Source organism: Pinus tabuliformis, chromosome Q (assembly GCF_031772625.1).
Source record: "Pinus tabuliformis cultivar Carrire ecotype Pingquan chromosome Q, CPIR1, whole genome shotgun sequence".
NCBI classification, from domain to species: Eukaryota; Viridiplantae; Streptophyta; class Pinopsida; order Pinales; family Pinaceae; genus Pinus; species Pinus tabuliformis.
Genome location: NC_142296.1, coordinates 331,883,777 through 331,911,027, shown reverse-complemented (window position 1 = coordinate 331,911,027; position 27,251 = coordinate 331,883,777). Strand labels below are relative to the sequence as shown.

The following is a 27,251-nucleotide window of genomic DNA, read 5'->3' as shown; positions in this document are numbered from 1 at the left end:
CAGCTTTTGAAATAATATCGTCAATGAAAGTTTTTCTTCCTCCTCCTTTGCCCTTGCCGCATGTAAGGTTAGCCTTCCTGCATCCTCTCATGCATCCTGTATCTCTAAAAGAAAATCGTTAATACTTTTAAAATCTTCGGTCGCCTTCCCCGGCAACGGCGCCAAAATGTTGGTCACTTTAATTGTTTATTAATTAAACAGTCGAGTGCCACATAAATTGTCAACCCGGGAAAGTCCGATTATTTCAAAGGTGACTACGTACTGTATGTACTCGATTTTAATAGCATTAAAAGCTGTAGTATAAACAATTCATTCTCTGTTAAACCCTTACTCTGTGTTACAGCAGTTATAGTCTATTGCAGGAATGGAATAAGAACAGATAATTAATTAAAGAGAATAAATCTGCAAAAGGAAGTGATGGTTGTCCTGTAACAAAGGATCAGGACCCTATCCCCAGAGTAGGAACATTCAGCACCTGCCTCTGTTATCCAGTTCGCCAATACACTCTGTAAATCCTAGTCACCGGTGAGGCACTCATATACAGCATCAATCGATTAAAATAAAAACAAAGTCTTAGCAAAAGTAAAATATCATCGGAAGCAATACTCGTGAATAAGGTATGAATAGAAATCACACACAACACACAACAGAAAGAAATGGTGAATCTTGGTGATGTGATGGTGGGCCCTGTCCTTCTCACAAGATTCCCCAGGACACGGAAACTAAGACGAAATACTCAGAACAGAACTTTATTCATCTGTCAATATACCATATTACAAGAAAGATTCAATCTCGTCCTTCCACTACAATTCCTTTGTTACAGCTTTTTCATCCTCTCTCTCCTCTCTAATGTAGATGTCTCCTCCTTATAGAGGAGACATCTATTACAAAAGATTTTCATTTACATTCTAGTTCGACCCTTTGTACAAAAATAGGGAAATCAGTTCCCGTTAACAGAATGATGTTACAGTAATGTGGATCATGAACGTTACGACCAATGTAACCGTTTATTCAATAATCGATCGGATTCCTTTGCTGTTGCAGATCTGATACGCAAATCTCTACTGTCTCCTCGAGGTTTGCATGCTGTCCTTGCTGTTTCAGCTTTGAGGTTCATGCTGTTTCAGTTGTTTCAGCAACTGCAAAATATGGTCCTGCCAGCTTTAGGCAGTTTCAACAATTGTTAAGCAACTTAGTCAACTTCAAGGATCAATTATAAAGATAGCATCATTATGTGTTGAATAATTAAACATATAGAAATGAGGAGAGTTACTGCATACCTTTGGAATGATTAAGTCAAAACACTAGCAAAGGCTTTCAACTACGGGTTGAAGAGGGTAATATTATGACAAAATATAAGGTCAAAAATAGACAATATGGGGTCCTAACAGCTTGAATGTGGCTAATCATGATGGTCCTATATTTAGAGGGAATATTTTTATCCCCACTTTTAAACATGCACAATAAGGCTTTGCGTGTAAGGCTTAGGGAAGTCGTGCTTCACTATCAAATTGAATAGTTTTTGCATGTGAGGGATGAGGATAGACCTTCCCATTTTGAGAATTTCAGCTTGGTAACCTTCAATATCCCTAGATTTTCCATTAGCAAGTTTCTTAATCCTGAACTCCATGTCTTCCAAAGAAAAGATATATTCCTTTGTAGGAGTGTTTCTCGATATCTCCTATGGTGTATAGGGAGTTAAAAAGGTTCTTAAATTAGATATCTCATTCCTTTAAGGGGATCGAGTTATCTTCTTTCATTTTATAGACAAGAATATTCCTCCAAAACTTTCTAGGCTCTACTTTAGAGAGGTGAAGAAGACGCTCATGCCCCCATCTCTCTCTCTCTCTCTCTCTCTCTCTCTCTCTCTCTCTCTCTCTCTCTCTCTCTCTCTATATATATATATATATATATATATATATCTTTTATTACTTTTAATAAAAAAATTGTACACACTCACTTTTATATATATAATCTATATATATATATATATATATATATATATATATATATATATATATATATATTATATATATATATTCTTTTATTACTTTTAATAAAAAAATTGTACACACTCATTTTTTCAATATTTACAATTTCGTTAGGAGCATCTCTAATCACTTTCCTGACATACTTACAATCCTTATCATACCAAGGGTTGGAAGTTCTATTATTCTTCTTATATGATATCTCGGTAGAGAATTTTTTAATGGTAGTGGAGAGGGTGGTAGTAAAATTGTGGTAGATGTGATCAATGTTATCATTATACATTAAGAAGCCTAAATCCCTAGTTAAATCTTTTAAGAAGAGATCCATTTTACTTTTTTCAAAGTGAATGTGCCTTTGGCTCTCACCATTCTTTTGCATGTGACTAGTGTGTATATCAAGGTTTAGGGTCAAGGATAAAGGTTTGTGGTCATAATTAAGCTCGTGGTCATCTAGGAGGTCAAAATTAACAATATGGTTGAGAACCTAGGTATCATATATTGCATAGTCCACAACACTGCTACCAAGCCCATGAATACAAGTCCTTTGGCCAAATGTAGGCCACTTACTAATCTTGTTACAAATAATCAAGTCTTGGGAACTGTAAAGCTTGATTAGCTTGGTACCAAATAGGTTCTCGGTTATGTCTTAAAATTTATTTTTTGAATTTACTAGCTAAGTCACAATCCTCATCAGGCCATATGATTAGGGTTAGAGTTATTACATAATAGAGTAGCTTAGTTAGTAGCGATTCGAGCATTAAAGTCCCTAATAAAAAGGATATTTCCTTGACTTCTTATATTGTGGAGACACTATTCTTAGGTAATGAAGGGGAAAATCTTATCCAAGTTGTTTTTCTTATAGAATGTAGGGTTGGTAGGAGCAAAATAACAAATTGTGAGAAAAATCTTATTGGTATTAGAGTCAGAAACTTTGATCCAAATGTAATGATTGAGGGGTCAATCTTATGAAGCTAAATGTGGGGAGAAATAATTTATTTTATATAACAATCTATACTGCCAAAGCCTCTATGAGAGGATTTCCTATTCCAGGAAGACCAAAGAATGATTCCATCTATGTGGGGGACCCTAGATTCATCATGCTCTGAGGCATGAACTAATAAAACAATATCAATATCACTCAGGATCCAACTTAATATAGGACCTTTATGCCATGGAAAAACACAAGAGTTCCAGAAGAGGATCTAGTGTGTTTCTAATTCCCATTTATCACTTTTATTTTGGACGCGCTCTCTAATAATAGCTTTCCTATTTCTAATGATTTCCCATTTGCCTTCCTTTCTTTTCTCCTTTAAATTTTGGACCTCTTTCCTTAGTTCAACTTGATCTTTTGGAATATGATCTTCATTTATAAAGATTCCCAACCCTTTTAGATTTGGAGATTTACTAATTATATCTAATTTGTGGTAATTGTAGCTTACTTTTAACACAAATTAGTCTGTGTTTATGTTCAATAATTTTTCCCACCCTTTTTTCTTCTATTGGATAATCTATTTGAATTTGTTAGTTAGATTTTAGTTCTTCTTTTAGTATTTCTAATGTGTCCTCATCATTTTATTCTCTCATACAAACGATTATAAGGTTCATGGCTCTTTTGTGGTGCCCATGATATAGTTCAATTACCTTTTTCATTTCCTATTTTACTGTTTTGATATCTAGTTTATTCGTGGTGCTACTAAGGGCTGGATAATGGTCTAGTTTTTCTTTTAATTATTTAATCTCATCTCTCACGACACAATTTTCTTTAGCCATTGATTTTTTTGTGTGTCCTATGCATTTGATCTTTCATTCCTTGGATTACAGTATCAAATGCAGTAATTTTATCTTTTAATGATTTATAGCTATTGTTAAGCATTTTAGATAATTCGAGCTCTATAATCATTGTAGATAATTATGTTTTATGCTTTTTCTCTTTCCTCTTTTCTGTTTTCTAAAGATTCAGTGTAGTCTTAAAGACTCTACAGGGAATTTTTGTTTAACATCCCTTTGCTAAAAGTAGACTTAAAATAATAAGAAGAATTAGCTATAAAAGAGAGAGTAAGTAAAAAAACTTATGCACTTGGAATATTTGTGAAAACCCTAAGACTAGCTTAGAATAATGGGGGAGAATGACCTATAAAAGAGAGAGTAGGTAAAAGAACTGATGCACTTGGAATGTTTGTGAAAACCCGTAGACCCGCAGCAAGATATTATGTTGCAGAGAGACTCTCACCTAGATATATATTATCACCTCACCGCAAATCTGAATTCAAATATTGTCACTGTAAAACCATATATTATCACCTCATTGCAGAGCCATGTTCCAATATTATCGCCACTTGTCCTCGTATGGCTGCAGTAGTATATATGAGCTGCAAATGACAATTCAACCTCACCATAGAAAAAACCCTAGTCCGCTTATCACCATAAACCCATATTCAAATGAAGTACACGGGTATATGCCCCACATAGTAGAGTTGCCTGAGATTATAAATATCTACGAACCATCGTAGACATTAGGTGTTGCAGAGACAAAACCTTATATATATATATGTTTTTATGCCAATTAAATGGATTTTATTATGAATTTGAGTATTTGTTTTTCTTATTTTTGAAATTATTGATAATGTAACAAATATATAATTAATATTTTAAAAATATTTATTATATAATGAAATGATACTAGTACTAATATTTTAATTAAGATAGAATTTAGATGTAATAAAATATCCTTACATAAAAATATGGTACTTACAAATCTTTATTGTTTATAAATTTCACTCAATAACTATTGTTATTTAGTGTTTTTTAGATTTCGACTAATTGACATATACATATGGTACTTAAAAATCTTAATGTTTATAAATTTCACTAATAAAAATAAAATATTTATTTTATAGAGCTCAACTAATCAACCTACACTCTTTTTTCGTGGGTTAATAAAAGTAAATATTTAAGAAATCCCTTGATAAACTCTGCTGCGATATAAATAGATTTGAATCCAACCTAAATGCTATTGAATACTTGCATAAACCTTCTAAACTGATGCAGTGCTTTGGGAGGAAATAGTTTTATAAATGAATCCAATATAAAATGAATGAAAACTTAAACAAATTTTAGATTTAGTTTTACAAATTCCAATGCAAATTGAAAATAAAATGTTTTATCATCCTTTATATCACTCTATGTATCCAAAATCTATGCTTCATTGTCATCCATATGTATAATGCCATTTGAGAGAAATATATGAGAGAAATATATGATTTATTGTTCTTCAGACTGAAACTTTCGAAACCATTACTTTTACACTTCTCATCAGTGTGACACTGCCAGTTTACCAAGCCACTCATAACAACAGAAATGGGCAGACTGTGCTAAATGCACTGAAACCCACTACCTGCCAGAGTTCAACTTGTTGGAAGTGCCGTAGCTCACGACGCAATCTTGGTTGAAATCGGTTATTAAACACTGCTGGTATTTTATACTACTCTAGAATAGCTGTGCGAACATTTTTAGTTTATACAATAGAAAACTAGTCCATAATTGTTATCACATGCTGGATGAATGACGGTGACACTGCTTATTTTAATCAGATGCATCTTTGTGATTTCGCTACTTTATCTTAATTCGGATCCCTATACGGTTGTCTCTTATTGCGTTTTTATGCAGCTGCTGATAACTGAGAAATGTAGCTACTATCTTTTCCAGGACAATCGTAAACTGTTAGCTTTCAGACCGTTTTATATTCACACGCTCATGGGATCTTATGCTAGAAATAATTCTGGCATGATGCTCGTTAGTCATAAGGGCTCTTGTGTCTGGCTACATCTTTCCATTGATTCGTTAATTACCACCTCGAGGGTGTAGGACTTCCCTAATGGTTTGGTGTCATTTATCTGTCCGTATGTAATTCTTACTTGTCTTGCGATTGTTGATTAAGAAAGTGTCTTTATAAATTCTTTACGAACATGTTGGAGCTTATTGGTTTTGAGTCAAAAAGTGTCTTTATAAATTCTTTACGAACATGTTGGAGCTTATTGGTTTTGAGAGTTTTTTTAATAAGATAGTCTTAGATTGATGTTTGGTTGAAAATTTTACTTAATTATTATAGTCTATAATTAATATAGACAAGTTATCTCGAGAAAACCATCCATTTATTTATTTTGAACATTATTAATTGAAAGTGTACTGATAAATTTCTAATTTAGTATGAAAGCTGGTTTGGTTTCACTCCTTCATGGCGTGCACTAAGAATTTGTTGACAAGGATAGTGAGTGTTGGGTTAGTCTTCCCCGACTTGTGAATTGTGAGTATAGGGATTTATCATCATCAAGGATAGTGAGTGTTGTGTTAGTCTCCTATATTGTGAATTGTGAGTATACGGAATTATCATTATCGGTATTCCTAAACAACCACGGGCCGAAAAAACCTTAGTGGGTTTAGTTAATGAGCTAGAAGTTGTAGCCAATCTTCTTGTTGTGGAGCCTATGGCAGCTGGGAGTGAGGTTGTGAAGGTCAATGTTGATATATAAAAAGAAAATGTAATAGTGCTTATCTAAAATTTGAAAAGTGAAGAATAAGCGCAATGGTTGTTTGTAAATGAGAGAGCAACTAGCTATCTTGGTAAGAGGCCACATGCAAAGGATTCTTCCTTTGCATGTTGTGAAGGATCAAAGTGGGTAGTCTTGTCCCAAGGTAATCAATGATACTTTATGTGGCAATGAAAGAAATGATGTATTGTAATTAGATGTAAATAGGGAAATGTTTGGTCCAAAATGTAGAACTTGGCCAAAGGCAAGTTGATTTTCCCAAGTGTTTTTTTTTTAAGTTTTCTTGAATCAGGTCTTCATAGATCATTGATATAAAACATGTAATCTTGTAGCATGTATCTTTCTTGTGTGTAGAGAAGATGTGACATCCTACATCAGTGATATAGAACATGTAATCATGTAATATGTATCCTTGTGTGTAGGGAAGATGTGACATCCTACTCACATTATTACGAAGGTAGCAATTGGAATAATACATGAGTTTGATGTGGAATTAGAGAATTGTGTCTTTGATTGGGAGGAATGTGAGATGAAATAATCTCAAAATATGAGGGACCAAGTTAGAAAGGGTTTAAGATGGTGATGAACCATTTAGGTGAAAATGATTAATTGCTACATAATTGACAAGTATAGTCAAGGGCACCCATATATTTGGGTAGATGGATTTCCTTTCTATGATGTCAATGATCAAAGAAGAAAATAGTTTTTATATGAAATTGTGAAAGGGAAGAAGAAGGAGCATTAGGAGCATGATTGGGGTTACACCCATAAAACCTAGAGCATGGTTAAGGGTAAGCCAACAAAACCCAGAGCCTAATTACCAGTAAGCTAAGAAAACCCAGGATGATGATAATGGTGATGTAGTGGGAGTTAAAGGTAATAAGTACACTTACAACCATATGTGATTCAGGGATGACTGAATGAACCATGTACACAAAAGACGTCTACTATACACTTACAATCATATGTGATTCAAGGATGATTGAATGAACCATGTACACAAAAGACATCCTAGTAGACAGAAGGTTGCAGCAATTAGGCACCCATGCATTGCGATAGCTGGTTGTTCCTTTATATGGACATCAACATTTTGATTATGTTTGTAAACGCCAAGTTGGACTATAGATAGACTTTGCTAATAAAAAGTGGGTTCAGTTCATTATTGAAGACATTGCAAAGAACTTATTGATGAAGACCTCAAAACTTATTGAGATTAATATAAGTAGTCTTTTAGGGAAAGTGTTAGACTTGTCTCAAGTGTGATTGTTGGTTCCATGAGGAATTTAAGTCTGATTGTTGGTTCCAGGGGAGTCTGCTTATAATCTTCGCTGAACTAATTGATATTAAAAGATTCTTTCCAACATGATAATTTCCAAATTAATGTTTTAGCGTTTGGTTGAGAAATCTACTCAACTATGCTATAACAGTAGCTTGTCTATCTAAGGCTATCTTGAAATCTCATTCATATATCTATGTGTTTAAACTTATTAATTAGGACTGCGCTTCTAAATTTCTAACTGTTCAAAGATATTTTTGCAGGTTATGTGACTCAGATAAACTTGTCGTTACAATTATTGCTTTCGATATTTGTGGCCGAACACTGAGTAAACTTTAGCTGTAGCTGTCCTTGTTCGGTCCTTGATCAGCAACGCTAGTCTTGCCCTTCCTCATGCCCAATTTTTTATGTTTCCGCCTTTGTACAATAGCCAAAGTGGATTGTACTAAAGAATTTATCCCTGACAATCCCACAAAATCCTGGGATACTAATGTCATATTTCCCACTTCATTTGGATTGATTCTGGTGTTTGTAAGCGCCTTCCTTATTTAGGCATCCTGAGTGGGAACTAAGACAGAAAACTACAGGTAATGGCAAATGCATTCAAACAGAAGTGGGCCAGAGCTCTTGTCACCCACTCAGCCCCATATTCAAGCCCACTGTCCCAACAGTCGTACGATGTAGCTAGGTCGAACCAGTCCTCGGCCATATGGTAGGTCACTATTCACTGCACAGTCTGAGAATGATGTGCTAGAAACACATGCATGAATCCAGTTAAAATATTTGATCGAAAAAGAGGGAAATTTTCTATGTTCGATGGGTAAGAAAATCCGCTATAGAGATCTGAAAGTATCGATACTACTAGATTATGACTACAATAATGTCAAAACCATAAAGAATTTTTGTCATTTGCTAAATCGTTGCTGTCCCCATGTACTTGCATGTGCTATTATATTTAATTTATGCGGCTAGTTGCAGAAAAGTGAGGACAGATGTTGAGCGACAGGAAAAACGTGTTGAGACGATTTCTGAAACACAACGAGAACGATTGCAATCGAAGGCCTGGTCCAGCACATACCGCATACAGAAAAGCCTTGTGTGGGGTACAGCCGTTTGTAAATGTTCTTTTAATCTGTGGGGCCATGGAATGAGATACACCCTATATATCCGCACCAGATGCAGACAATGACACGCTGGTTCACAAGCATTTTCTTCCTCCAACATTACTGAACAGTTTAGGAAGATAACTCGCGAGTGTCTTAGCATTTTTATGACTTTATTTTTTAAATATTCTGAAAATTGCATGACTATTTATTTTATTTAGTGTAAGTCAGAAATGTAATTTAAAAGTTCTAATATTTTCCTATTTTTTCAGCATCTTTTTAATTATTGTTTGAAATTTTTATAAATAATAATGGTTTAAACAGTAAATTTGAATTACTAAATCTTTATAAATTAAATATTAAAAAAAAATTAATACTCCACTGTATTTATGTATTTCACCGAGTAAAAAATAAAATGTATTTTAAGTAAAGGAAAGTAACAATTTCATCTCAAAATAAGTCACCCGATCTGAACAAATGGGAAATTAAAATATTAAATAACTAAATATCAATTAATTTAAACACTTAAATTATGTGATATTTTATAAGAAGAGTAAATTTCAGATTTTTTCCTTATATTTTTGAATGTTCATTTTTTATCAACAAATTCATAACTTCATAATTATTTAAAATTTAAAAAAATATTTTCAACTTTTTACCATAAATATTAAATACTATTTGTTATTCTCAAATAAACTATAAATCTATATAAATGAAAAAAAATATAATATATACATTATCATAACTTACCTAACCACCTACTTTCATATATAAGGCTTAAAACATTATGGCTGAGTTGTAATTTTCTCTCTTTAACAATATAAATTCAATAAAGTAAACTATAACAACTTTAACAATTTTAATGTGGTAATTACTTTATTCTCACTGAGAAATAGCATTCTCAAGCCAACTATAAATCTATTTCTCAAGTGAACTATAAATCTATATGAATGAAAAAAAGGTAATGTAATATATGCATTATCCTAGAATACATAACCCCCACTGTCATATATAAAACTTAAAACATTATTATTGAGTTGTATTTTTTCATCTAATGTAAAAGGATTTTCATTTAACTATATAAATTCAATAAAGTTAAACTCTAACAATTTTAACTTGATAATTATTCTAATTTCACTCATATTATAATGTACAAGTTCAAGTAATAGTGCCAATATTTCTAAAATTAAATTAGTATCAATTTTATTTTAAAAAAATAAATTTGAAATAAAATTAATAAAAAAATCAATATAACTCAATATAAGTAAAATGTAATCTACAATCTCAAAAGACAATTAGGAAAGTTACAAAAATAAAGGTACTTATGCTTTATTACAATTTTAATTTTATATATAATAGTTGTTATTTGTTATATCTATTGCTAATTTGAATAGATTTAAATATTTTTAGTAAAAATTAATAGTTATTTTTGTTAAGACAATTATATCTCTTAAACCAATGGAAACTGTGAATGAGCATTAATCAATAATAAGCATCAAAACACTTTCTTAACCATATATCTTAAAGTATTATTAAAACACTTTGTTAATCATATATCTCAAGTTATTAAAATTAAAATTATTATTATTATTTTTATTGATGATAAAAATAATTAACATATAAATTAAAAATATGTACATTTAAAAAAAAACATGTAAGAAGATTCTTAATCATCAAAATTCATTCCATTTCCAAAACTACATCATTATTTTGAAATAAATCTAACCTTTAAATTGTATATACTACTAAAAATATCTTACAATAAATAGACAAGAAATAACTCATAAATACTTTTTTATTCATTTTAATTATTGTTTTTTAAATTTTGAAGTAAAATCTACTTCTAAATAATATAAAATTAATCATTAAAAAAATATAAATCAATTAAAAAATTACAAAAAGAGATAAATCATAAATGTTTGAACATTCTTTTCACCCAGTATTATTTGAAATTTAAAGTTAAATCCACCTTAAAATAATACAAAAGTAATGTTTTTTAAATATTATAAATTTATAAAAAAGTTTTGAAATATAATAATTGTAATGTGCAATTTTAACCAACAATTTCATGATTAAGGTAAAATCAAAATAAATTTCCTTTAATTTGACAAGGGAAGTATAATCTACAATATAAACAAACAAATTCACTATCAAATCATTGATAATAATATTTAACAAAATCCCATGGTTATAGTAATACCAAAATATGTTTCCCTTGATTTGACCACAGAATGTAATGTACAATATGGACCAACAAACTCACTATTAAATCATTCATAATAATATTTAACCAATTAGAAAAAAAAATTATTAACAACTAAAGTTTTCAAAATACATTCCCGATCACAATTAAAGTTTCAAAATACATACACAATCACACAAAGAGTTGAATTTGACAACGCAAGTGTAATGTACAGTATGGAGTAAAAAAATCACTAATAAACCATTCATAATAATATTTAACACAATTAAAAAAAATTATTAACTACAATTAAGGTTTTCGAAATACATTCACCATCACACAAAGGAACAACTCTATCTTTAAATATTGTTTTAAAAACACGGTCATTACACTTAAATTCCATCCCAATTGCAAGTTCCAACTCCAACAAAACCCCAAAAGTGTGAAAAGAACCCTAAAATTGACTCCATCCTCCTGCTCTTTGCAAGTTCAACGTTTAGGTACACATCCCAATGGAGTTTTAAAATGTTGAGAGGCATGCACTGTACTGAATAATAGCAAGGCCGACAAAAGAGTTAATTCCCACTTTTCTAGATAGAAACAGACAAATTCATAGATAGTGAGTCAACCCCTTTTTCCCAAGACCTACATGCATGTGCAATTCACAAAGGCAGAGACTCCTTGTTCTAGATCCTCTCCAACCACTGGATAATATTAAGTTACAGAACCGAGATTTGTCTCTTCCGTGCCATAGCTGAAGCCACATAAAACACTGGCGTAGCAGACACGATACGTAAGCGCTTAGGTAAGCCTTTTGTGTTAAAAGAAAATGGGTTCTACTACTTCGTCAGACCTTAACAAATATGGATAGTAAAGGCCTTGAAGAATGGGCTATTTTCGAGATCCTTGTGCATGTGCTGGAGAACAGTAAGCAAAGTAGATTTTCACATCGATAGAGGTTTCAATCAATTGAATTGTGCTGCACTTTTTATGTTTGTCAGGAAATCCATAGACAAAGTTGAAAGACTGCATGAAGGCCTAACGGTGGCAGCTGTTAGAAGAAGGATATAGTGGACGTGAGAGAAATGCCTGACACAATAAAATATCTGATTGGTGCAGCAGGGCCTAGTGGCTTTGGCTCTAAATCCACTGCTGAAGATGTCACTGCTGCCTGCAACCTTGACTCTCTAACAGCAATAGTCACTGGTAATACTAGGTTCCTCTGGTAGCTTTTCTTATATTCTATGATAAATCTTATTTTCTGCTTCACTTGATTTGTTTTCATTGATGACTGCGGCAGTTCTTTGGTATACATAGTCTTGTCTGAGATTGGACCACGAGATCACTGATAATTTCTATCTATTTCTGATATTACAGGAGCTACCTCTGGTATTGGATCAGAAACTGCAAGAGTGTTGGCTAAACGAGGGGCAAGATTGATCATTCCGGCAAGGGATCTCAAAGCAGCAGAAGATGTAAAATCTCGTATTCAGAAAGAGATTCACACGGCAGACATTATATTGATGGAGATGGATCTCAGCTCCTTTGCCTCAATAAGAAGATTTGCCACAAATTTTGAATCCCTCGGCTTACCTCTCAATATTCTTATGTCAGTTTCAATCAAATTCAGGAATTTTTTTTTTTGTATCTATGAAGTAATAGGGTTATTACAGAAATCAATCAAAATCAAAATAAATTTGATATCCTGAATCATGCAGTAACTAACTTGGAGCTCTGTATGTGCGTGCTTTCTTCTGTGTTTCTTGCAGAAATAACGCAGGAAAGTTTTGTCATGAATTCCAGGTATCTGAGGACGGTTTTGAGATGACTTTCGCTACGAACCATCTCGGTAAGCATACAAGCATGCATGCAATCTTCCTGATATCACAGGGAAGAGAAATCTTACAAGCTGTAATTTTACAACCCTACAGTGCTCTGACTGGCCGTGCTTATTTGCAGGTCACTTTCTTTTAACAAAGTTGTTATTGAACAAAATGATCCGAACCGCTAAGGAAACAGGTATTCAAGGAAGGATTATCAATGTTTCATCATGTATTCACAGTTGGTTGGGGAAAGAAGGAATCCAGTTTGACCAGTTAAACGACCCGAAGAGGTAAAAACCCTCAAGTATTAGGTTTATACTACCTTTCAGTTCCAGATTTAGATTCCATGTTTAGATACAGATCTACTATTTAATATACTAGCCCTGTAAACATTACAGCTACGATGCCACCCGTGCATACGCTCAGTCTAAACTTGCAAATATTCTCCATACAAAGGAACTTGCCTTGCGATTGGAGGTATAGCTTTGGAAATTTGCCCTAGGTCTCTTTTACCACTCATAACAAACCCTTCCACAAAATAAACATTTAACACAAGTTTCATCTATAATGCAGAAACTGAAGGCCAATGTGACTGCAAATTCTGTTCATCCAGGCATCGTAAAGACCAGACTCACCAGAGACCGCGAGGGACTTATCACAGGTGGCGACCATGACATCTTTATCTCTTCTTTACTTTTTTTATATGTTTTGGAAGCAACCCATGAAAAATTGACTAAAGAATTACATATTTCTTACAGATTTGGTTTTCTTCCTTACATCAAAACTCCTAAAATCAATTCCTCAGGTGAAATTTCTCCCACATCTTTTCAGTTCTTCAGTTTTCTTTCTTAATTGGTTTCTTGCACTTGCAATTTCTTAGGCAGTCAAACAACTTTGTTAATTCAGACATGTTTCTCTAAGTAGTTGCATTTATAGAGTTATGGATTTTAATATATAAGACAAAAGGGAGTTAGAATCGTTTGTTTTCTTGTTTTTGTTCAATGAATAACTTGCAGCATGACCTTTAAATATGTTTACTTTAACAGGCGGCATCGACAACCTGCTATGTTGCAGCTCATCCCCACCTGAAAAACATCTCTGGGAAATTCTTTGCAGATTGTAATAAAGCATCAGCTTCTAGCTTGGCCAATGATCCAGATAAAGCTATGGAACTGTGGAGAGACAGCGAAGCTATTATAAAATCTTATTTGTAAACCTAGACCTGTGAAATTTGTAAAGTTTAATGAAGAAAAATGGGCAACCTGTACAGTGTAACCGCCAGTACAAACTTGTAGAGCCGAATGGAGCAAAATAGCCTGTACAGTATAACTGCCAGTACAAACATGTATTTCATTCCTTTATACAGTATATACAATCTTTCTTGTATAAATTTTCGAGATCCTGATTTTATGGGGCAAGTAGCAATCTTCACACAAAAGCTAAAACAAAAAAAAGCAGCCATCAAAATTAGAAATATGGCATAGCCATTGTTCACACTTTCGAAGCTGGCAGAGAAAGTATCCTGTAATAGTTCGATTCAGTGGTGTCATGTGTACGAAGCTTCTTTGCAATGATAAAAAAATCTGTGCGCTGCGTTCGTACATATTCTCTTCACCACTATTAATATCTTTAATATGAGGCGATGGATCTTACATTTCCGAAATCTATTTTAATTTATGACAAGGACACTTGCCTTTATATTTTATTATACTTGTCTTATATCGCCCAGATTTGTCTTGAGTTAACAAAATGAAGTGTTCTATTTTGTTAATGGAAGGTACAGTTGGTGGGCACTTTTATATTACTTTGCATATCTCAGCTTTCGGACAATTATAGTGCATTCTTAATTCTCTGATGGGACATTTATGTAATCAATATTTGGGAAGCTCAGATAATGTAGTTAGTTTTATTATTGGTATGATAATGGTATTGTTATATAACTAGAAGTGGTTGATATGATTGATTGATATCAATCAATTGGTGCTAATTTTTATTTTTAATTAACATCATCATGTTTATACGTATATTGATTACTTTTCATTATATGAATGTATTCGTTAATATTCATACATGTAAGAATAAAAAATAATTTTGAAAATAAAAGTATTAATATTAACTAAATATAACTGATCATAATTAATCACTGTATAATTTTATTGTTTTATATTTTCCATTTTTTTATAAGAATTATGTGATATCAGTATTTGATAAATTATATTTTTTTGGTTTTTAAATTATACTTTTGAATGGAGAAATGAATTTGGTATTTCGAAAGTTTTTGGAACACTTAAATTATTACTATAATTCACATATGTATTTTTAACATTTTTTAATAAATTATCTGAAAATAATTTTAGAAAAGAGTAAAACCAATGAGTAATATTACTATACTCCTCGTCATTATTATTTAGAATAACGTTTATAGAGAAATATAAAATAAAAATAACAATAATGCAACATTATTGTTTATGCAAAAAATAATTGATAGTTAAATAAAAATAAAAATAATAAAGAACTAAAATTATATATAGACAAATACTTTCAACCATCAAAAATATAAATATTATAAATATTAAAAATGAAGTTTATTTGTTGTTAGAATGGATAACTATTTTATTTTATTATTAATATTTTATTTTATTAATTTAAGTGAAATTATATAATTAAGTCTATACATCTACTTTTTACTCTTTATTAAAGTGTTGAAGAAAACATAAATAATAAATAATAGTGTGCACTAATAATTACTAGTAATTGTATTTATTTATCTTTTGTTCATATCCATTTTTTATACAAATACTTGCTTAAATTATGGTGGATAGTAATTTATGGTAAATATGTTATTTTCTTGAGTATGAACTATTTTCGATGATTTTATTTTTTGTTGGTTTCTATTTAGATTAACAATGAGAAAACTAAAACTATCTAAAAGTCATAACATAAATATTGCAATTATATCAAATAAAATTATGGTGTACCAAAACTACAATGACAATTCACAATACATAATTTATAGTTAGAAAATATATATATATATATATATATATATATATATAATCTTTTAATATAATTTTTATATTTAACAATTCAATTTAAAACCAAATGAACCATAACCACATTGATATAAAATGTAAGCATAAACTTAGTTGAATCTATACATATAACCCTAAAGGTATATAACTCAATTGCTATAATTCTAATAAATATTAATAAATGATATTATCATTACATTAAACCTAGAAGCTATACAAACTAATACAAAGGAAAATAGAAAAGGGCCATAACAGCATGGTAGAGCAGTTCTGTATTATCATTTTGTATTATGGAATATTTTATAATATTCATGTCGATGAATTATTGTTTTGAATGACTTATTTTTAATCTTTTAATGTTGAATATAATTGTGTTAGGTTTTAAAGTCCGTATTTCAAATTTATATGTTTATTAAGTTTTGATTAATATATAAAAGATGATTTTAAATTCGTATGTTTATTAAATTTTGATTAACTTATGAAATGATTCCACAACAAGAGAAGGCCAATTTAGTAAAAATAAAATAGATACATTATTGAACCCACAAATTTAGTAAAAATAAAATAAATACATTATTGAACCCACACATTATTATAAATTTATTATTAGTTGATTTGAAATTAAAAACCTATTCAACTGTTTTGCATATCATTTGTTGAATGATGTATAATATGAAAAATATTTTCTTAAAATCAAATCTTATCTATTCATTTATATAAAAATCAAAATATCTCAAACCCAATTCCAATATAGACCAATTAAAAAATAACAAATTTACATTTAAAAAAATAAAATTTATTTTTTAATTTTCAAAATATTCAACCTAATATATAATAATATTAGTACTAATATTACTACCAATAATAGTAATACTAATATTGTTATCAATAATATTATTAACATAAAAAATAATATTATTTTAATATATTAATTAAGTGGTTCCAACCATAATTTGATATAAATATCTAACAACTTATTTTATCTCAATAGTATTGAGAAAAAGATATATGGAGTATGAAAATTTTATTATAGATTTATAAACAAAAATTTTATTTTACAATCTTATCAATCTTGTTATCGTATAGGGTTTTGAAGTTCTAGGATGGAGATCAAGAAAATTCACAAACATTTTATAAATTATAATTTCAAGTTTAAGGTCAATACTATGATATCTTTAGTTTTTCTATCATTGAGAGTGTGGCTATGACTAGGTACCTAATGTATAAAAATAAAACAACATGGAAGACAATATGTTTCTTAAAAAATTTTCATATTGTACACAAAACTAATCACCATGAGAGTAGCATAAAAATGTCATGTCTTAACTAAATTATTGGAGAATAAGAAAACAGTTCATTTTCTAAAATAACCACAATATTATTAATATTATTATATAAAGAAGACATTCAACACTGCTAAACTAAAATAAACTCTCACTAACTGCATAATTAAGCAAGATATTGGAAACTCTAAAATAATTATAAGATGCCTTTCATTACCAACTATATAAATAATCATACAAAATATGTATGAAAAAGTCTTAATATCTTAAGGAAAAGTATCATTGAAAGTATGATTATGACTGGGTATCTAATGCATAAAACGAAAACAGCAATATAAAAGACAATATATTTCTTAAGATTGTTTCAAGCTCGAGACAAAATTAATCACCCCTCAAAGACACATAAAAATTTCATATGTAGCTTCTAAATCATTGAAAAATAAAGAAAGAAATGACTTTGTGAAATAACATACATTACTAAAATAAAATAAACTCTCAGTAACTTCATAATTAATCAGACATTGGAAAACTCTGAAACGGTTATGAGCTCACATTCATTACCAACCATCTAGGTAAAGATACAAAAGATGGCTGAAATCGTCGTAATATCATAGCGAAGAGCGTAGCTGCAATCCTCTGTAAATTTACAACCCTGCACAGCTCTCACTAGCAGGTCACTTTCTTTTAACTAAGCTGTTATTCAACAAAATGATCCGAACCGCTACGGAAACAGGTATTCAGCGAAGGATTATAAGTGTTTGATATTGTATTTACAGCTGGGTGGGGAAAGAAAGAATCCATTAAGATCCTAAGAGGTAAAAGCTCTAGGGTAAAACCTCCTAAATTTCTCAGGTGAGATTTCTCTTAGAGCTTCTTTCCATGCTCTTTCCATTTTTAATTCGCTTACTTTTTTAATTTTCAATTCGCTTCTTGTATTTGTAATTACTTAGGCATTAGATCAAATTTGCTACTTGAAACCTGTTTGTTGAAGAAGATTGCATCCATAGAGGTACTGCGTTCAAATATATAAGGCAAGCGAGAGATAAAATCGTTTGTTTTCTTGTTTTTTTTGAATGAATAGCTTGCAGCTTGACCTTTAAACCCGTGTACTTTAGCAGGCGGCATCGACAACGTGCTATGTTGCAGCTCATTCCAGCCTGAAAAAGATCTCTGGAAAATTCTTCGCAGACTGTAATGAATGAATCAGCTTCTAGCTTGGCTAATGATTGAGATGAAGCTATGGAATTGTGGAAACACAGCGAAGCTATTATAAAATCTTGAGTAAATGTTATGTGCTAAATTTGTAAAGTTGACTGAAGAAAAATAGGTAACATATAGAGTATAACAATCAGTACAAACTTGTCAAGCTCAATGATAGGCAGCCTGTACGTTGTAAATACAATCTTTCTTGTATAAATTTGTGACATCCTGATTGGACGTATAAATTTTCGAGATCCGGATCTTATGGGATAAGGAGCAATCTTTCCTGCAGCAGGAAAACAAAAAAACTAAAAATGTGGCCACTGGCCACCAAAATTTAGAAATCTCATCCTTCGTTTCCAGATAGTCATGGTTCAGAGAAAGTATCCTGTAGTTCTCCGATTCAGTTGTCACATGTGCGATGCTTCTTTCCAATATAAAATAAATCTGCTTTTTATGTGTCCGTACATATTCCCTCCACCATTATCAAAATTTTATTATGAGGTTTATGTATTTCATTTATGGCAAAGACTATTAATTTTATTTTTCATTATACTTGTCTTAGAGTCCTCTCCCGCTTCAGCCGCATCGTTCCCAATATTTTTAATAGAAGATACAGTTGGACAACACTGTTAACTTCGCTTGCATACCTCAGTTATCGTGTATTGTTGATTTTTGTGATGGACATTTGCGTAATCATGTAAATTATACATATAAAAAAGATAGAGGGGCTGATCACTATTTATAAACATTTATCTTAACTCAGAGATTTGATCGATCTTAAATCTTGGTAGACGGCTGTCACATTGTGCATCGTTAATTTTTGTGATGGAAATTTATGTAATCATGTAAATTATATATATAAAAAAGAGGGGTTGATCACTATATATTATGTTTATTATTTGATTCAGTTGTGGTGAAGTTCTATATTATGTTTATTATTTGATTCAGTTGTGATGGAGTTCTGTTAAAATTTTCTTTAATGTCAAATGACTATTTTAGCGGATGTTTTTTTAACAGTTTTTGTCAAGTTTATAACAATAAAAACATTTGTTATAATCTCTATTAGAAGGTATTTTCGTTGTAGTGAGAAAGTCTTTTTCCCATTGAAAGTATGGCTATGACTAAATACCTAATGTATAATAACAAAATAAGCAACATTGAAGACAACATGTTTTATAAGATAGTGTCAATCTCTCACCAAAGTTAGTTATGGCTTAACTCTGGACGAAAGATAATATGTTTTATAAGATAGCATCAATCTCTCACCAATGTTAGTTGTGGCTCAACTGTCAGTAGCATAAAAATGGAATGTGTTGGCTAAACCATTGGGAATAAAGGAAGACATCATTTGTGAAATAACCATAATAATAAAAATTTTATTACAAAAAGAAAAAATATAATAAACATTACTAAAATAAGAATAAACTCTCGCAAGTTCCATAGCAAATCGGGATGAGATAACTTCGAAAATATCAGAAGTCAGAAGAATTTGTCATCTTTGTGACAACTAGAGGGTTGAGTATGGAAAAAAAATTCTCTTAGAATGTCTAACATAAATGCACCTTAAATCACAATTTCAAAATATCACCATAACATAAACTTTATTTACCTTTTAACTCATTAAAACTATAATAACTTTTGTGGGATCTTGATATTCAAAAGGCAAGGGTTTTTAGGAGAGGTTGGATTTAAGGTGTTCTAAGGTTTCAAGGGTTTCTTTGTAATCAACTGTTGTCTCAAACCATGGCACCCTCATGGGGGTGGCAGGGTGAGAGGAGAGGAGGAGGCTTCTCCTTTTGGAATATCATAATTTCCAAAACAACTCATTCTGTAAGGAAGAACATAAAGTCTACAACAAAAAATGGGGCCCCACACTCATCTCCTTCTAATGCACAAATCCCCCAAACCTTTGTTGTAGCCCCTAATAAATAGGCAACCCCTACCTGAAAAGGAGAAGACTCCTGCCTTCCACAAACAATAAAAAATCCCCTATTAGAGATCTCTAAAAAAAATAGGAGCGAAGATAGAACATATGTAGGAATACATCATTATCTGTAATGTTTTGGAATATGGATTTCATAAAGGATGCTAATAAGTCGGATAAAGAAAAAATAGGTGCTTAAAGGGGACATAGAACTTAAAATAGGCTCAAAAGGGTTTCTCACTGCAATCTTCAACAACATAGATGACAATGAAAAAATATTCTAAGGAGGGCAATATTTCGTGAGAAAAAGGATTTATCTTCAGTGCTAGTTTGAATCTAACCATATTCCTTAACTCAAGAAAATTGCGATTATGACATCCTAACAAGCATTGGAAATGTAATTGGTAAATTCAGGACGATATATGATGCCACCAATCATGGGAAATACACATCCTACGCATGTCTCTATGCCTATATAGAACTCTTGTAGCCACTTTTAGCCAACATACACTTGAGTACTGAGGATGAAATATGGTACTAACCAATCAATTACGAACTGATTCTATTCCATTTCCAAAAATTTCATGAATATTTTCATTTATTTAGAGATTTTCTAGCAAATCAAACAAAAAATATTGCACCAATGGCCCTAACTCATGACTAATATCGACTTACCAAAGAGGTAAATAAAAAAAAAAAGAGGCAATGAAGGTATGGTTGTGTTTCCCACCAAAAATGTTGAAAAGCATAATCAATTCATAGTGGTACAATAACTCAAAAACTATGAACTATTGTAAAAGAAAAACCATCAACAAGAGAAAGATATGAGCCAAACTAGTCAGCCCCTCCACGAGGGACAAAGGGTAGGCATACCCATTCCACTAAATAGGAACACTTGGAAGATCTAGAAATGGAAGAAAGCATCAACGAGTAATATCATTCAGAGGAGGGTGAAACTATGGAGCTGTAAGAAATAGACCTGCAGTCACAAGCCGAATAATGGCACAACAAAGACCTAACAACCATATCCAAGGAACAAGTGCAACTCATAGCCATAACTTACGTCAAAAGGAAAGAATCACTACCATGACAATATTATTAAGTAAGTAACAACCCACACCCCCCATCCCTTTATTTATACCACAAGAAAAAAGTGCCCTTAAAGACCAAGGAAATATTCCAATAGAGCAAAAAAAAACAAATAAAAAACAATAGTTGGCTTCTACAAGCCTTAGGTGACTTCTTAGTCAATTCTCGATGAGTAACAACCATGGATTGCATTTTCCATCCCTCCTCCCACTATTCTCAATGAAATTCATCACATGGAACATTCGAGGTCTAAATGTTAAATCAAAGCATATACTCTTGTAACACAAGGTGAAGCATGAACATCCAAACATCCCGATGATCGAGGAAATAAAATGCTCTATAGACACTCTTCAAAAATTTCTTAGGACTATCTCGCGACACAATGATTATATATCCCAAGATTCCCTAGGTGGTTTAGGAATCATTTCTATTATATGCAACCCCTCTATTGCCACCCTAAAAAAAATCTCTCTCCCATGAATCCTCATTTCTAGCTTCCAACCAATTGATTTGGCCACCTAATGCCTAATCTACAATGTCTATGGCCCAAATTATCCTCCAGAATATATCTATCTATCTATCTATCTATCTATATATATATATATATATATATGTATGTATATATATGTATATATATGTATGTATGTATATATATATATATATATGTATATATACATATATATACATATATATACATATATATACATATATATACATATATATATATATATATATATATATATATATATATATATATATATACAGAGAGAGAGAGAGAGAGAGAGAGAGATTTCTTCAAAGTCTCCATAGGGCACATGAAATCATCGGGGAAAAGCTATAGAATCTAAGGGGAGAGTTAAACATGATAAAAAATATAAAAGAATAAAAGGGAGGAATTTGTAGACTTGATGAAGAAAGTTTTATTTTTAATGACTTCATAAATAGCTCCCATCTATTTGATATCAACACTCAAAATGGTATACACAGCTCAAAAACAAAAGAGGGGGCAGCTCTGAAATTTCTTATAGGCTTGAAAAATGTCTTATAGCAGAATATCTATTGATCTTGAACATCTATTTCGAAGCCACCATCTTGCCAAGTAATGGTTCAGACCACTGACCTGTTCAATTATCTATTAATTAGTTGGGTAACCCAAGGAATAAGCCCTACAAATTCAAAGCATTTTGGCTAAGAAATTCATACTCCCTCCCTAATGTGGAGACTTGGTTGAGGGACTCAAACATTTTCTCAAGAACAAAAATGTTTCTCTTCCAACCAAAAATAAAATACCTCAAGCAAAAAATTAGAGGATGGAATTTATCTAACTTTGGAAATATTCATAAATATAGGATATAGTTAGAAAAAGAGATGGATAATATACAAAAAACCAAAATAATAGAGGGAAATTAAGAAGAACTAAGCCAACAAGAGATCTCTACCTCCCTCAAACTAAAGGAATGCTTAAAGAAATAAGAAATATTATGGAAATCAAAATCAAGAATCCAATGGTTGCAAGAAGAGGAAAAACACTTGGTTTTTCCACATATCAATGATTAACCATCGACAAAAAAATTAGATCTAAAGCATCAAATGTGCCTCCAATCTCAAAGTGGAAAGGCATGATGAGATCACTTAGGAGCTGAACAACTACTTTCAAACCCTCTTGACCAAGATCACCTCTAAAAAAGGGCCAACCATGAGATAAATGACTTGAAGCATACCCAAAATCCTCACCAAATAGTAGAATGACCTATTACTAGAAGAAATAACCATGCAAGAGGAGGAAGTTATAGTCATGAAAATTCCTAAAGGAAAATCTATAGTTCCCAATGGGCTAACTACATACTTTTATCAAGCTTTCTAACCAAAATTTGGGTCAATATATATGGCAAATTGTCAAAGATTCTAGGCACCCCTCCTCAACAATCTTAGCCTTAGATGCCGCCTTCATAATTGTCACCCCCAATTCCTCATGTACATCTCTCCTTCTGATTATTGGCCCATAACCCTTTTCAGTGTCATCTATAAAACTGTCTCCAAGGTCATTTCCAATAGAATTAAACCAATCCTTCCCTCTCTTATTTCCCCAGAGAAAACAATGTTGGGAAGTTGGCATTATTGGGATGGAAAGGGGCATTAAGTGTGTTGGCATTGATTTCAATTAGGCTAGAATTGATGTCAGATGAATACAGTGAGTTTATCGTTAATGTGAATGAATTTTTAAGCTTAAGAGGGAGTCTTCTAATTGTTACAGTCTTGTTGACAGTGCTGGATACCACCAGGGGGTTTCCCTGATGTGAAATTCCAGTTAGACGTCATGCCATTTGGAGTAGGAGCCCCATCTATAGTATTGGCCTCACCACCATAACTCTAAGTTTTTTCTTGGTTTTAATGGATACTATAAGTAATTATGCACATAAATTTTGAACAAACAAGTAAGTTGACATTTTGAAACACCAATCGCAATGTGTAAAAGGAGGCCTGCACAAGAGGGGAGATAAGAGTGAGGCTCTAGAAGGAAAGTAATAGTATTATCTTAAGAGAGGCACGAGCAAGGAATGATTCGTTACTTATCTCGTGAAGTAGTTCACATAGACACAATGAAAATTAAATAAAATACAACACACATTCAACAAGATATGTACCAAATTTAATGAAGTATTTCAATATATTTAATACATATGAACATACCATATACTAAAAACATATAAAGAATAGTCTTACAACATTAATGATACATGCATGAATGTGTTCTGGCTCAGTGAGCTTCTGATTATTAAGTGAAAGATCCAAGGACACTGTTACAATGACGAGACACTAGCTCCAATATTGGAACATTAAGTCATTTCTTGCTTCTCCAAGGAATGATCTTCTCTCTTATTTCAAGATAGACAATCCAAGGCTATCTCTCCAAAGCCTAAGCATTTAAAAGCCCATTGCTTGAGTTATGAGGTTTCCTTTATAACAAGAGGAATGACCTTTCATATCCACTATGACTCTTGACTTACCCTCATGAATCTTGCACTTCTGAATGACCTTTGAACTTCTATATGACTCTTTGGTTTACATGTGACTTTGGATATTCCGCATGTGACTCTTGGACTTCCACACATTTACAATTTTTCATTTTCCTTTTGATAATTCATAACTACATTCCAAATCATGTGATAAGACCCATTGAAACATATGACATTGTTATGAAACATGTACAAGCCATGACTTGGCAATGATGACATGGAACTTCATGATGATGTGGTAATGCCAAACTGCTCTCCATGCTACTTTGACTTTGTTTTCTTCATGATATATATTTTCTTGTTCTTCATTTTCAACCTCGAAAGTGTCTTGGATCAACATCGAGACCTTCTGAGTTGTCTTACAATGTCTTTATTCTATCATAGTCCAAGATCTCTTCATGTATTCATGATGGCTCTGATTTGCACTTCTTCTCTTAAAATGATTCTTTCTTTCTTCTCCTTGACATATTCCTTTAGCATCACCTTCCCCTCTTGAGGTGGCACACCTAACAATGAGACTCACTCATGACAAGGCAAGATCAGTCCTTAATCATCTATTCTATATTGTGATAGGTCTGTGTAAGGACTCAAGGAGGAAGGCTTGTTGAGGATGGTGTAGTTGAGCCCAATAGTGGCTCAGGGAAGGCACCATTTTTCACGAGAACTATCATCAAGCACTATGAGTAGGGGCTCTTTAGGGTTCAGAGTGAACAAGTACAAGAGATGATGTGATGAGCTTGTTGGTTGAAACTGAGTAGTGCATAAGGCCTAAGGGAGAAGGAGACAATGATGTCACAATTGAGGTTCACAGTGACTGGGGAGGGTCTCATTGTGAACTAGAAATGTGACATGCATGAGGGAGGCAGGGAAGGACTCAGTGGCTTTGAAGTGAGGGATTCTAGTGAACAATGGTTGATGGATTGCTGACTAAAACTGTGACATGTGTTGTGACTAAGAGGCATAATTTAGGAAGAGCACAATTTTCTTCAACAATGAGCTACTAAAGGCTCCACTATCCATTAGAACTGTGACATGCAACAGGAAATCAAACAGACAAAGGCATGGCATAGTGAGGGGTTCCAGTTAGAAGAGAAGGAAAGACTAGGCACTATAACTGCGACATGCTCATTTCTTTATGGGTAGGCTCCTATGCTAGCACAATTTTCTTCTGTAGTGGTTGAATATCCACTGGAAGAACTACACTCAAGAAGCCTCACTAGAAGAGGAAATTGCATAATTGGCTAATTAGAGTAGCAGAAGATCAAGTCACTTTGTTAGGAAGGTGTTCATCACATTGTGAAGGGAGGATGGCCTTTGCATGGCAAAATTTTCTTTTGTAAGGGGATGTTATAGACATATTTGGGCACTTCAACCCCAATCTTATATGTCGATAAACTAGGGCTCTTCAACCCCTAAAAGAGTTGTTTCATACCCTAAAAGTACATGGTCATCTGATTACATCATTCCCCAAAAGTTCCACCTGAGAAACCATCCAGAAATGGCCTAAACTGAACCATACTGACTGCTACACTAGCCAGGTGTGATGCATACTGAGTGATACACTGCTCAGGTGCGATGCATACTGATTAGGCCTTTTATAGGGTGTGATGGGCGAGGATGGACAAATGTCCGAGATAGTTTGCTAGGTGGTTGCTCATGGAATCTTCTAGAAACTTCTCCTATGACACTTGCCTCTCTGAATTCACCCAGGGATGAGTAAGAGATCTAAACTTCAGTTATCTCTTCTCTTGTGGAGCCAAATGTAACAAGTGGAATGACACTAATCAAAACCCCAGAGATGACTCACACCCTTGCACACATCTATAAATGGATCCCTCATCTAAGAGATCTAGAGGCTGGAATTTTGTGAATTGCAAGGAAGTGCTGATAGTTTGTAATTGAGAAAAAGGGCATTGTATTGTTGGTGTGATCTTGCTATTTCATGAGGTGAAGAGGGCTTGATGCTAGGAGGATGATGCTGGATCAGACAACTGGGTTGTAATTCTCCCTTCTATTTAATAAAGTTCTTCAAGTTTTCTTCCATATGATTGTGCAATTGTGAATGTTATCATTTATGAATGCTATTATATGTTCATTATGTATCTGATTCTGTAATGTGTATGTTGTAATAGATCAAGATGCTTTGACGGTTCTTTGCTACTGTGTTTCTACAGGTACTCTCCAAGCGGGATAAGTACGGGGAGGAGTTGCAAGCTCTGTCAAGGGGGAGAGAGATCAAGCAAGGAATTAAGCGGAAGTTCCAGGTTGGTTCCATTGTCTTTCTCTCATCCATTACACATAGAAGAAATTGTTTAATTGCTTTTAACATTTGTTTCTATGGTAGCTGCCAAACCTAGAGGGTTAGTCATTCGAAAAGACACTAGTTTTCTCGAAAACAGGGGATGGAAGGGGTACTTGCTATCAACTAGAATTTCTCCACGTGCTATGCAGGGTAGAAGTGATCAAAACTAAATGAAATACGTCAATACAAACAACAAGGGTTAGGTGACCATGCTTTGAAGGTTCTCAATGCACAATGATATGAGATGACCTTAAGAAAGATTTAGAGAAAAATTCTGGGAGGGAAATATTTCATCAATGAGGCTTATGGATAGGTTGTGCTCATCACCTTGTAAGAGATTCAATGCATTCATAACTTGCATTTGGAAGCAGGACCAAGAAGAGCTCCAAAATGGATAAGTGTGGGATCAGTAGAAGAAGAGAGGGAATAGAAACTCAACAAGACTAAAACATAGATCACATACATGAAATCCATCAATACAA

At 32.5% G+C, this 27,251-nt stretch overlaps 1 protein-coding gene across 2 annotated transcripts; it reads left to right on the top strand.

The window, feature by feature from the left end:
- Positions 1–11,773: 11,773 nt before the first annotated feature.
- LOC149219536 (short-chain dehydrogenase TIC 32 A, chloroplastic-like) lies at positions 11,774–14,624 on the top strand. Of its 2 annotated transcripts, XM_089382615.1 has the most exons (9): positions 11,774–11,901; positions 12,098–12,302; positions 12,474–12,705; positions 12,866–12,945; positions 13,056–13,209; positions 13,318–13,396; positions 13,493–13,580; positions 13,678–13,724; positions 13,966–14,624. In XM_089382615.1, the coding sequence occupies exons 2-9, from the start codon at positions 12,182–12,184 to the stop codon at positions 14,131–14,133; spliced, it is 969 nt and encodes a 322-aa protein (XP_089238741.1). In that variant the 5' UTR covers positions 11,774–11,901; positions 12,098–12,181; the 3' UTR covers positions 14,134–14,624. The 2 variants fall into 2 exon arrangements, with proteins under 2 accessions (XP_089238741.1, XP_089238740.1); XM_089382614.1 differs by lacking the exon at positions 11,774–11,901 and having other exon boundaries at positions 11,976–12,302.
- The last annotated feature ends 12,627 nt before the right edge of the window (positions 14,625–27,251 follow it).

Excerpts from the sequence above, each read along its gene's own strand:
- LOC149219536 (XM_089382615.1), top strand. The coding sequence starts at position 12,182 with ATGCCTGACACAATAAAATATCTGATTGGTGCAGCAGGGCCTAGTGGC. Across the intron at positions 13,397-13,492 it reads AACTTGCCTTGCGATTGGAG|AAACTGAAGGCCAATGTGAC; the intron begins GTATAGCTTTGG and ends TCTATAATGCAG. Across the intron at positions 13,725-13,965 it reads TCCTAAAATCAATTCCTCAG|GCGGCATCGACAACCTGCTA; the intron begins GTGAAATTTCTC and ends TTACTTTAACAG.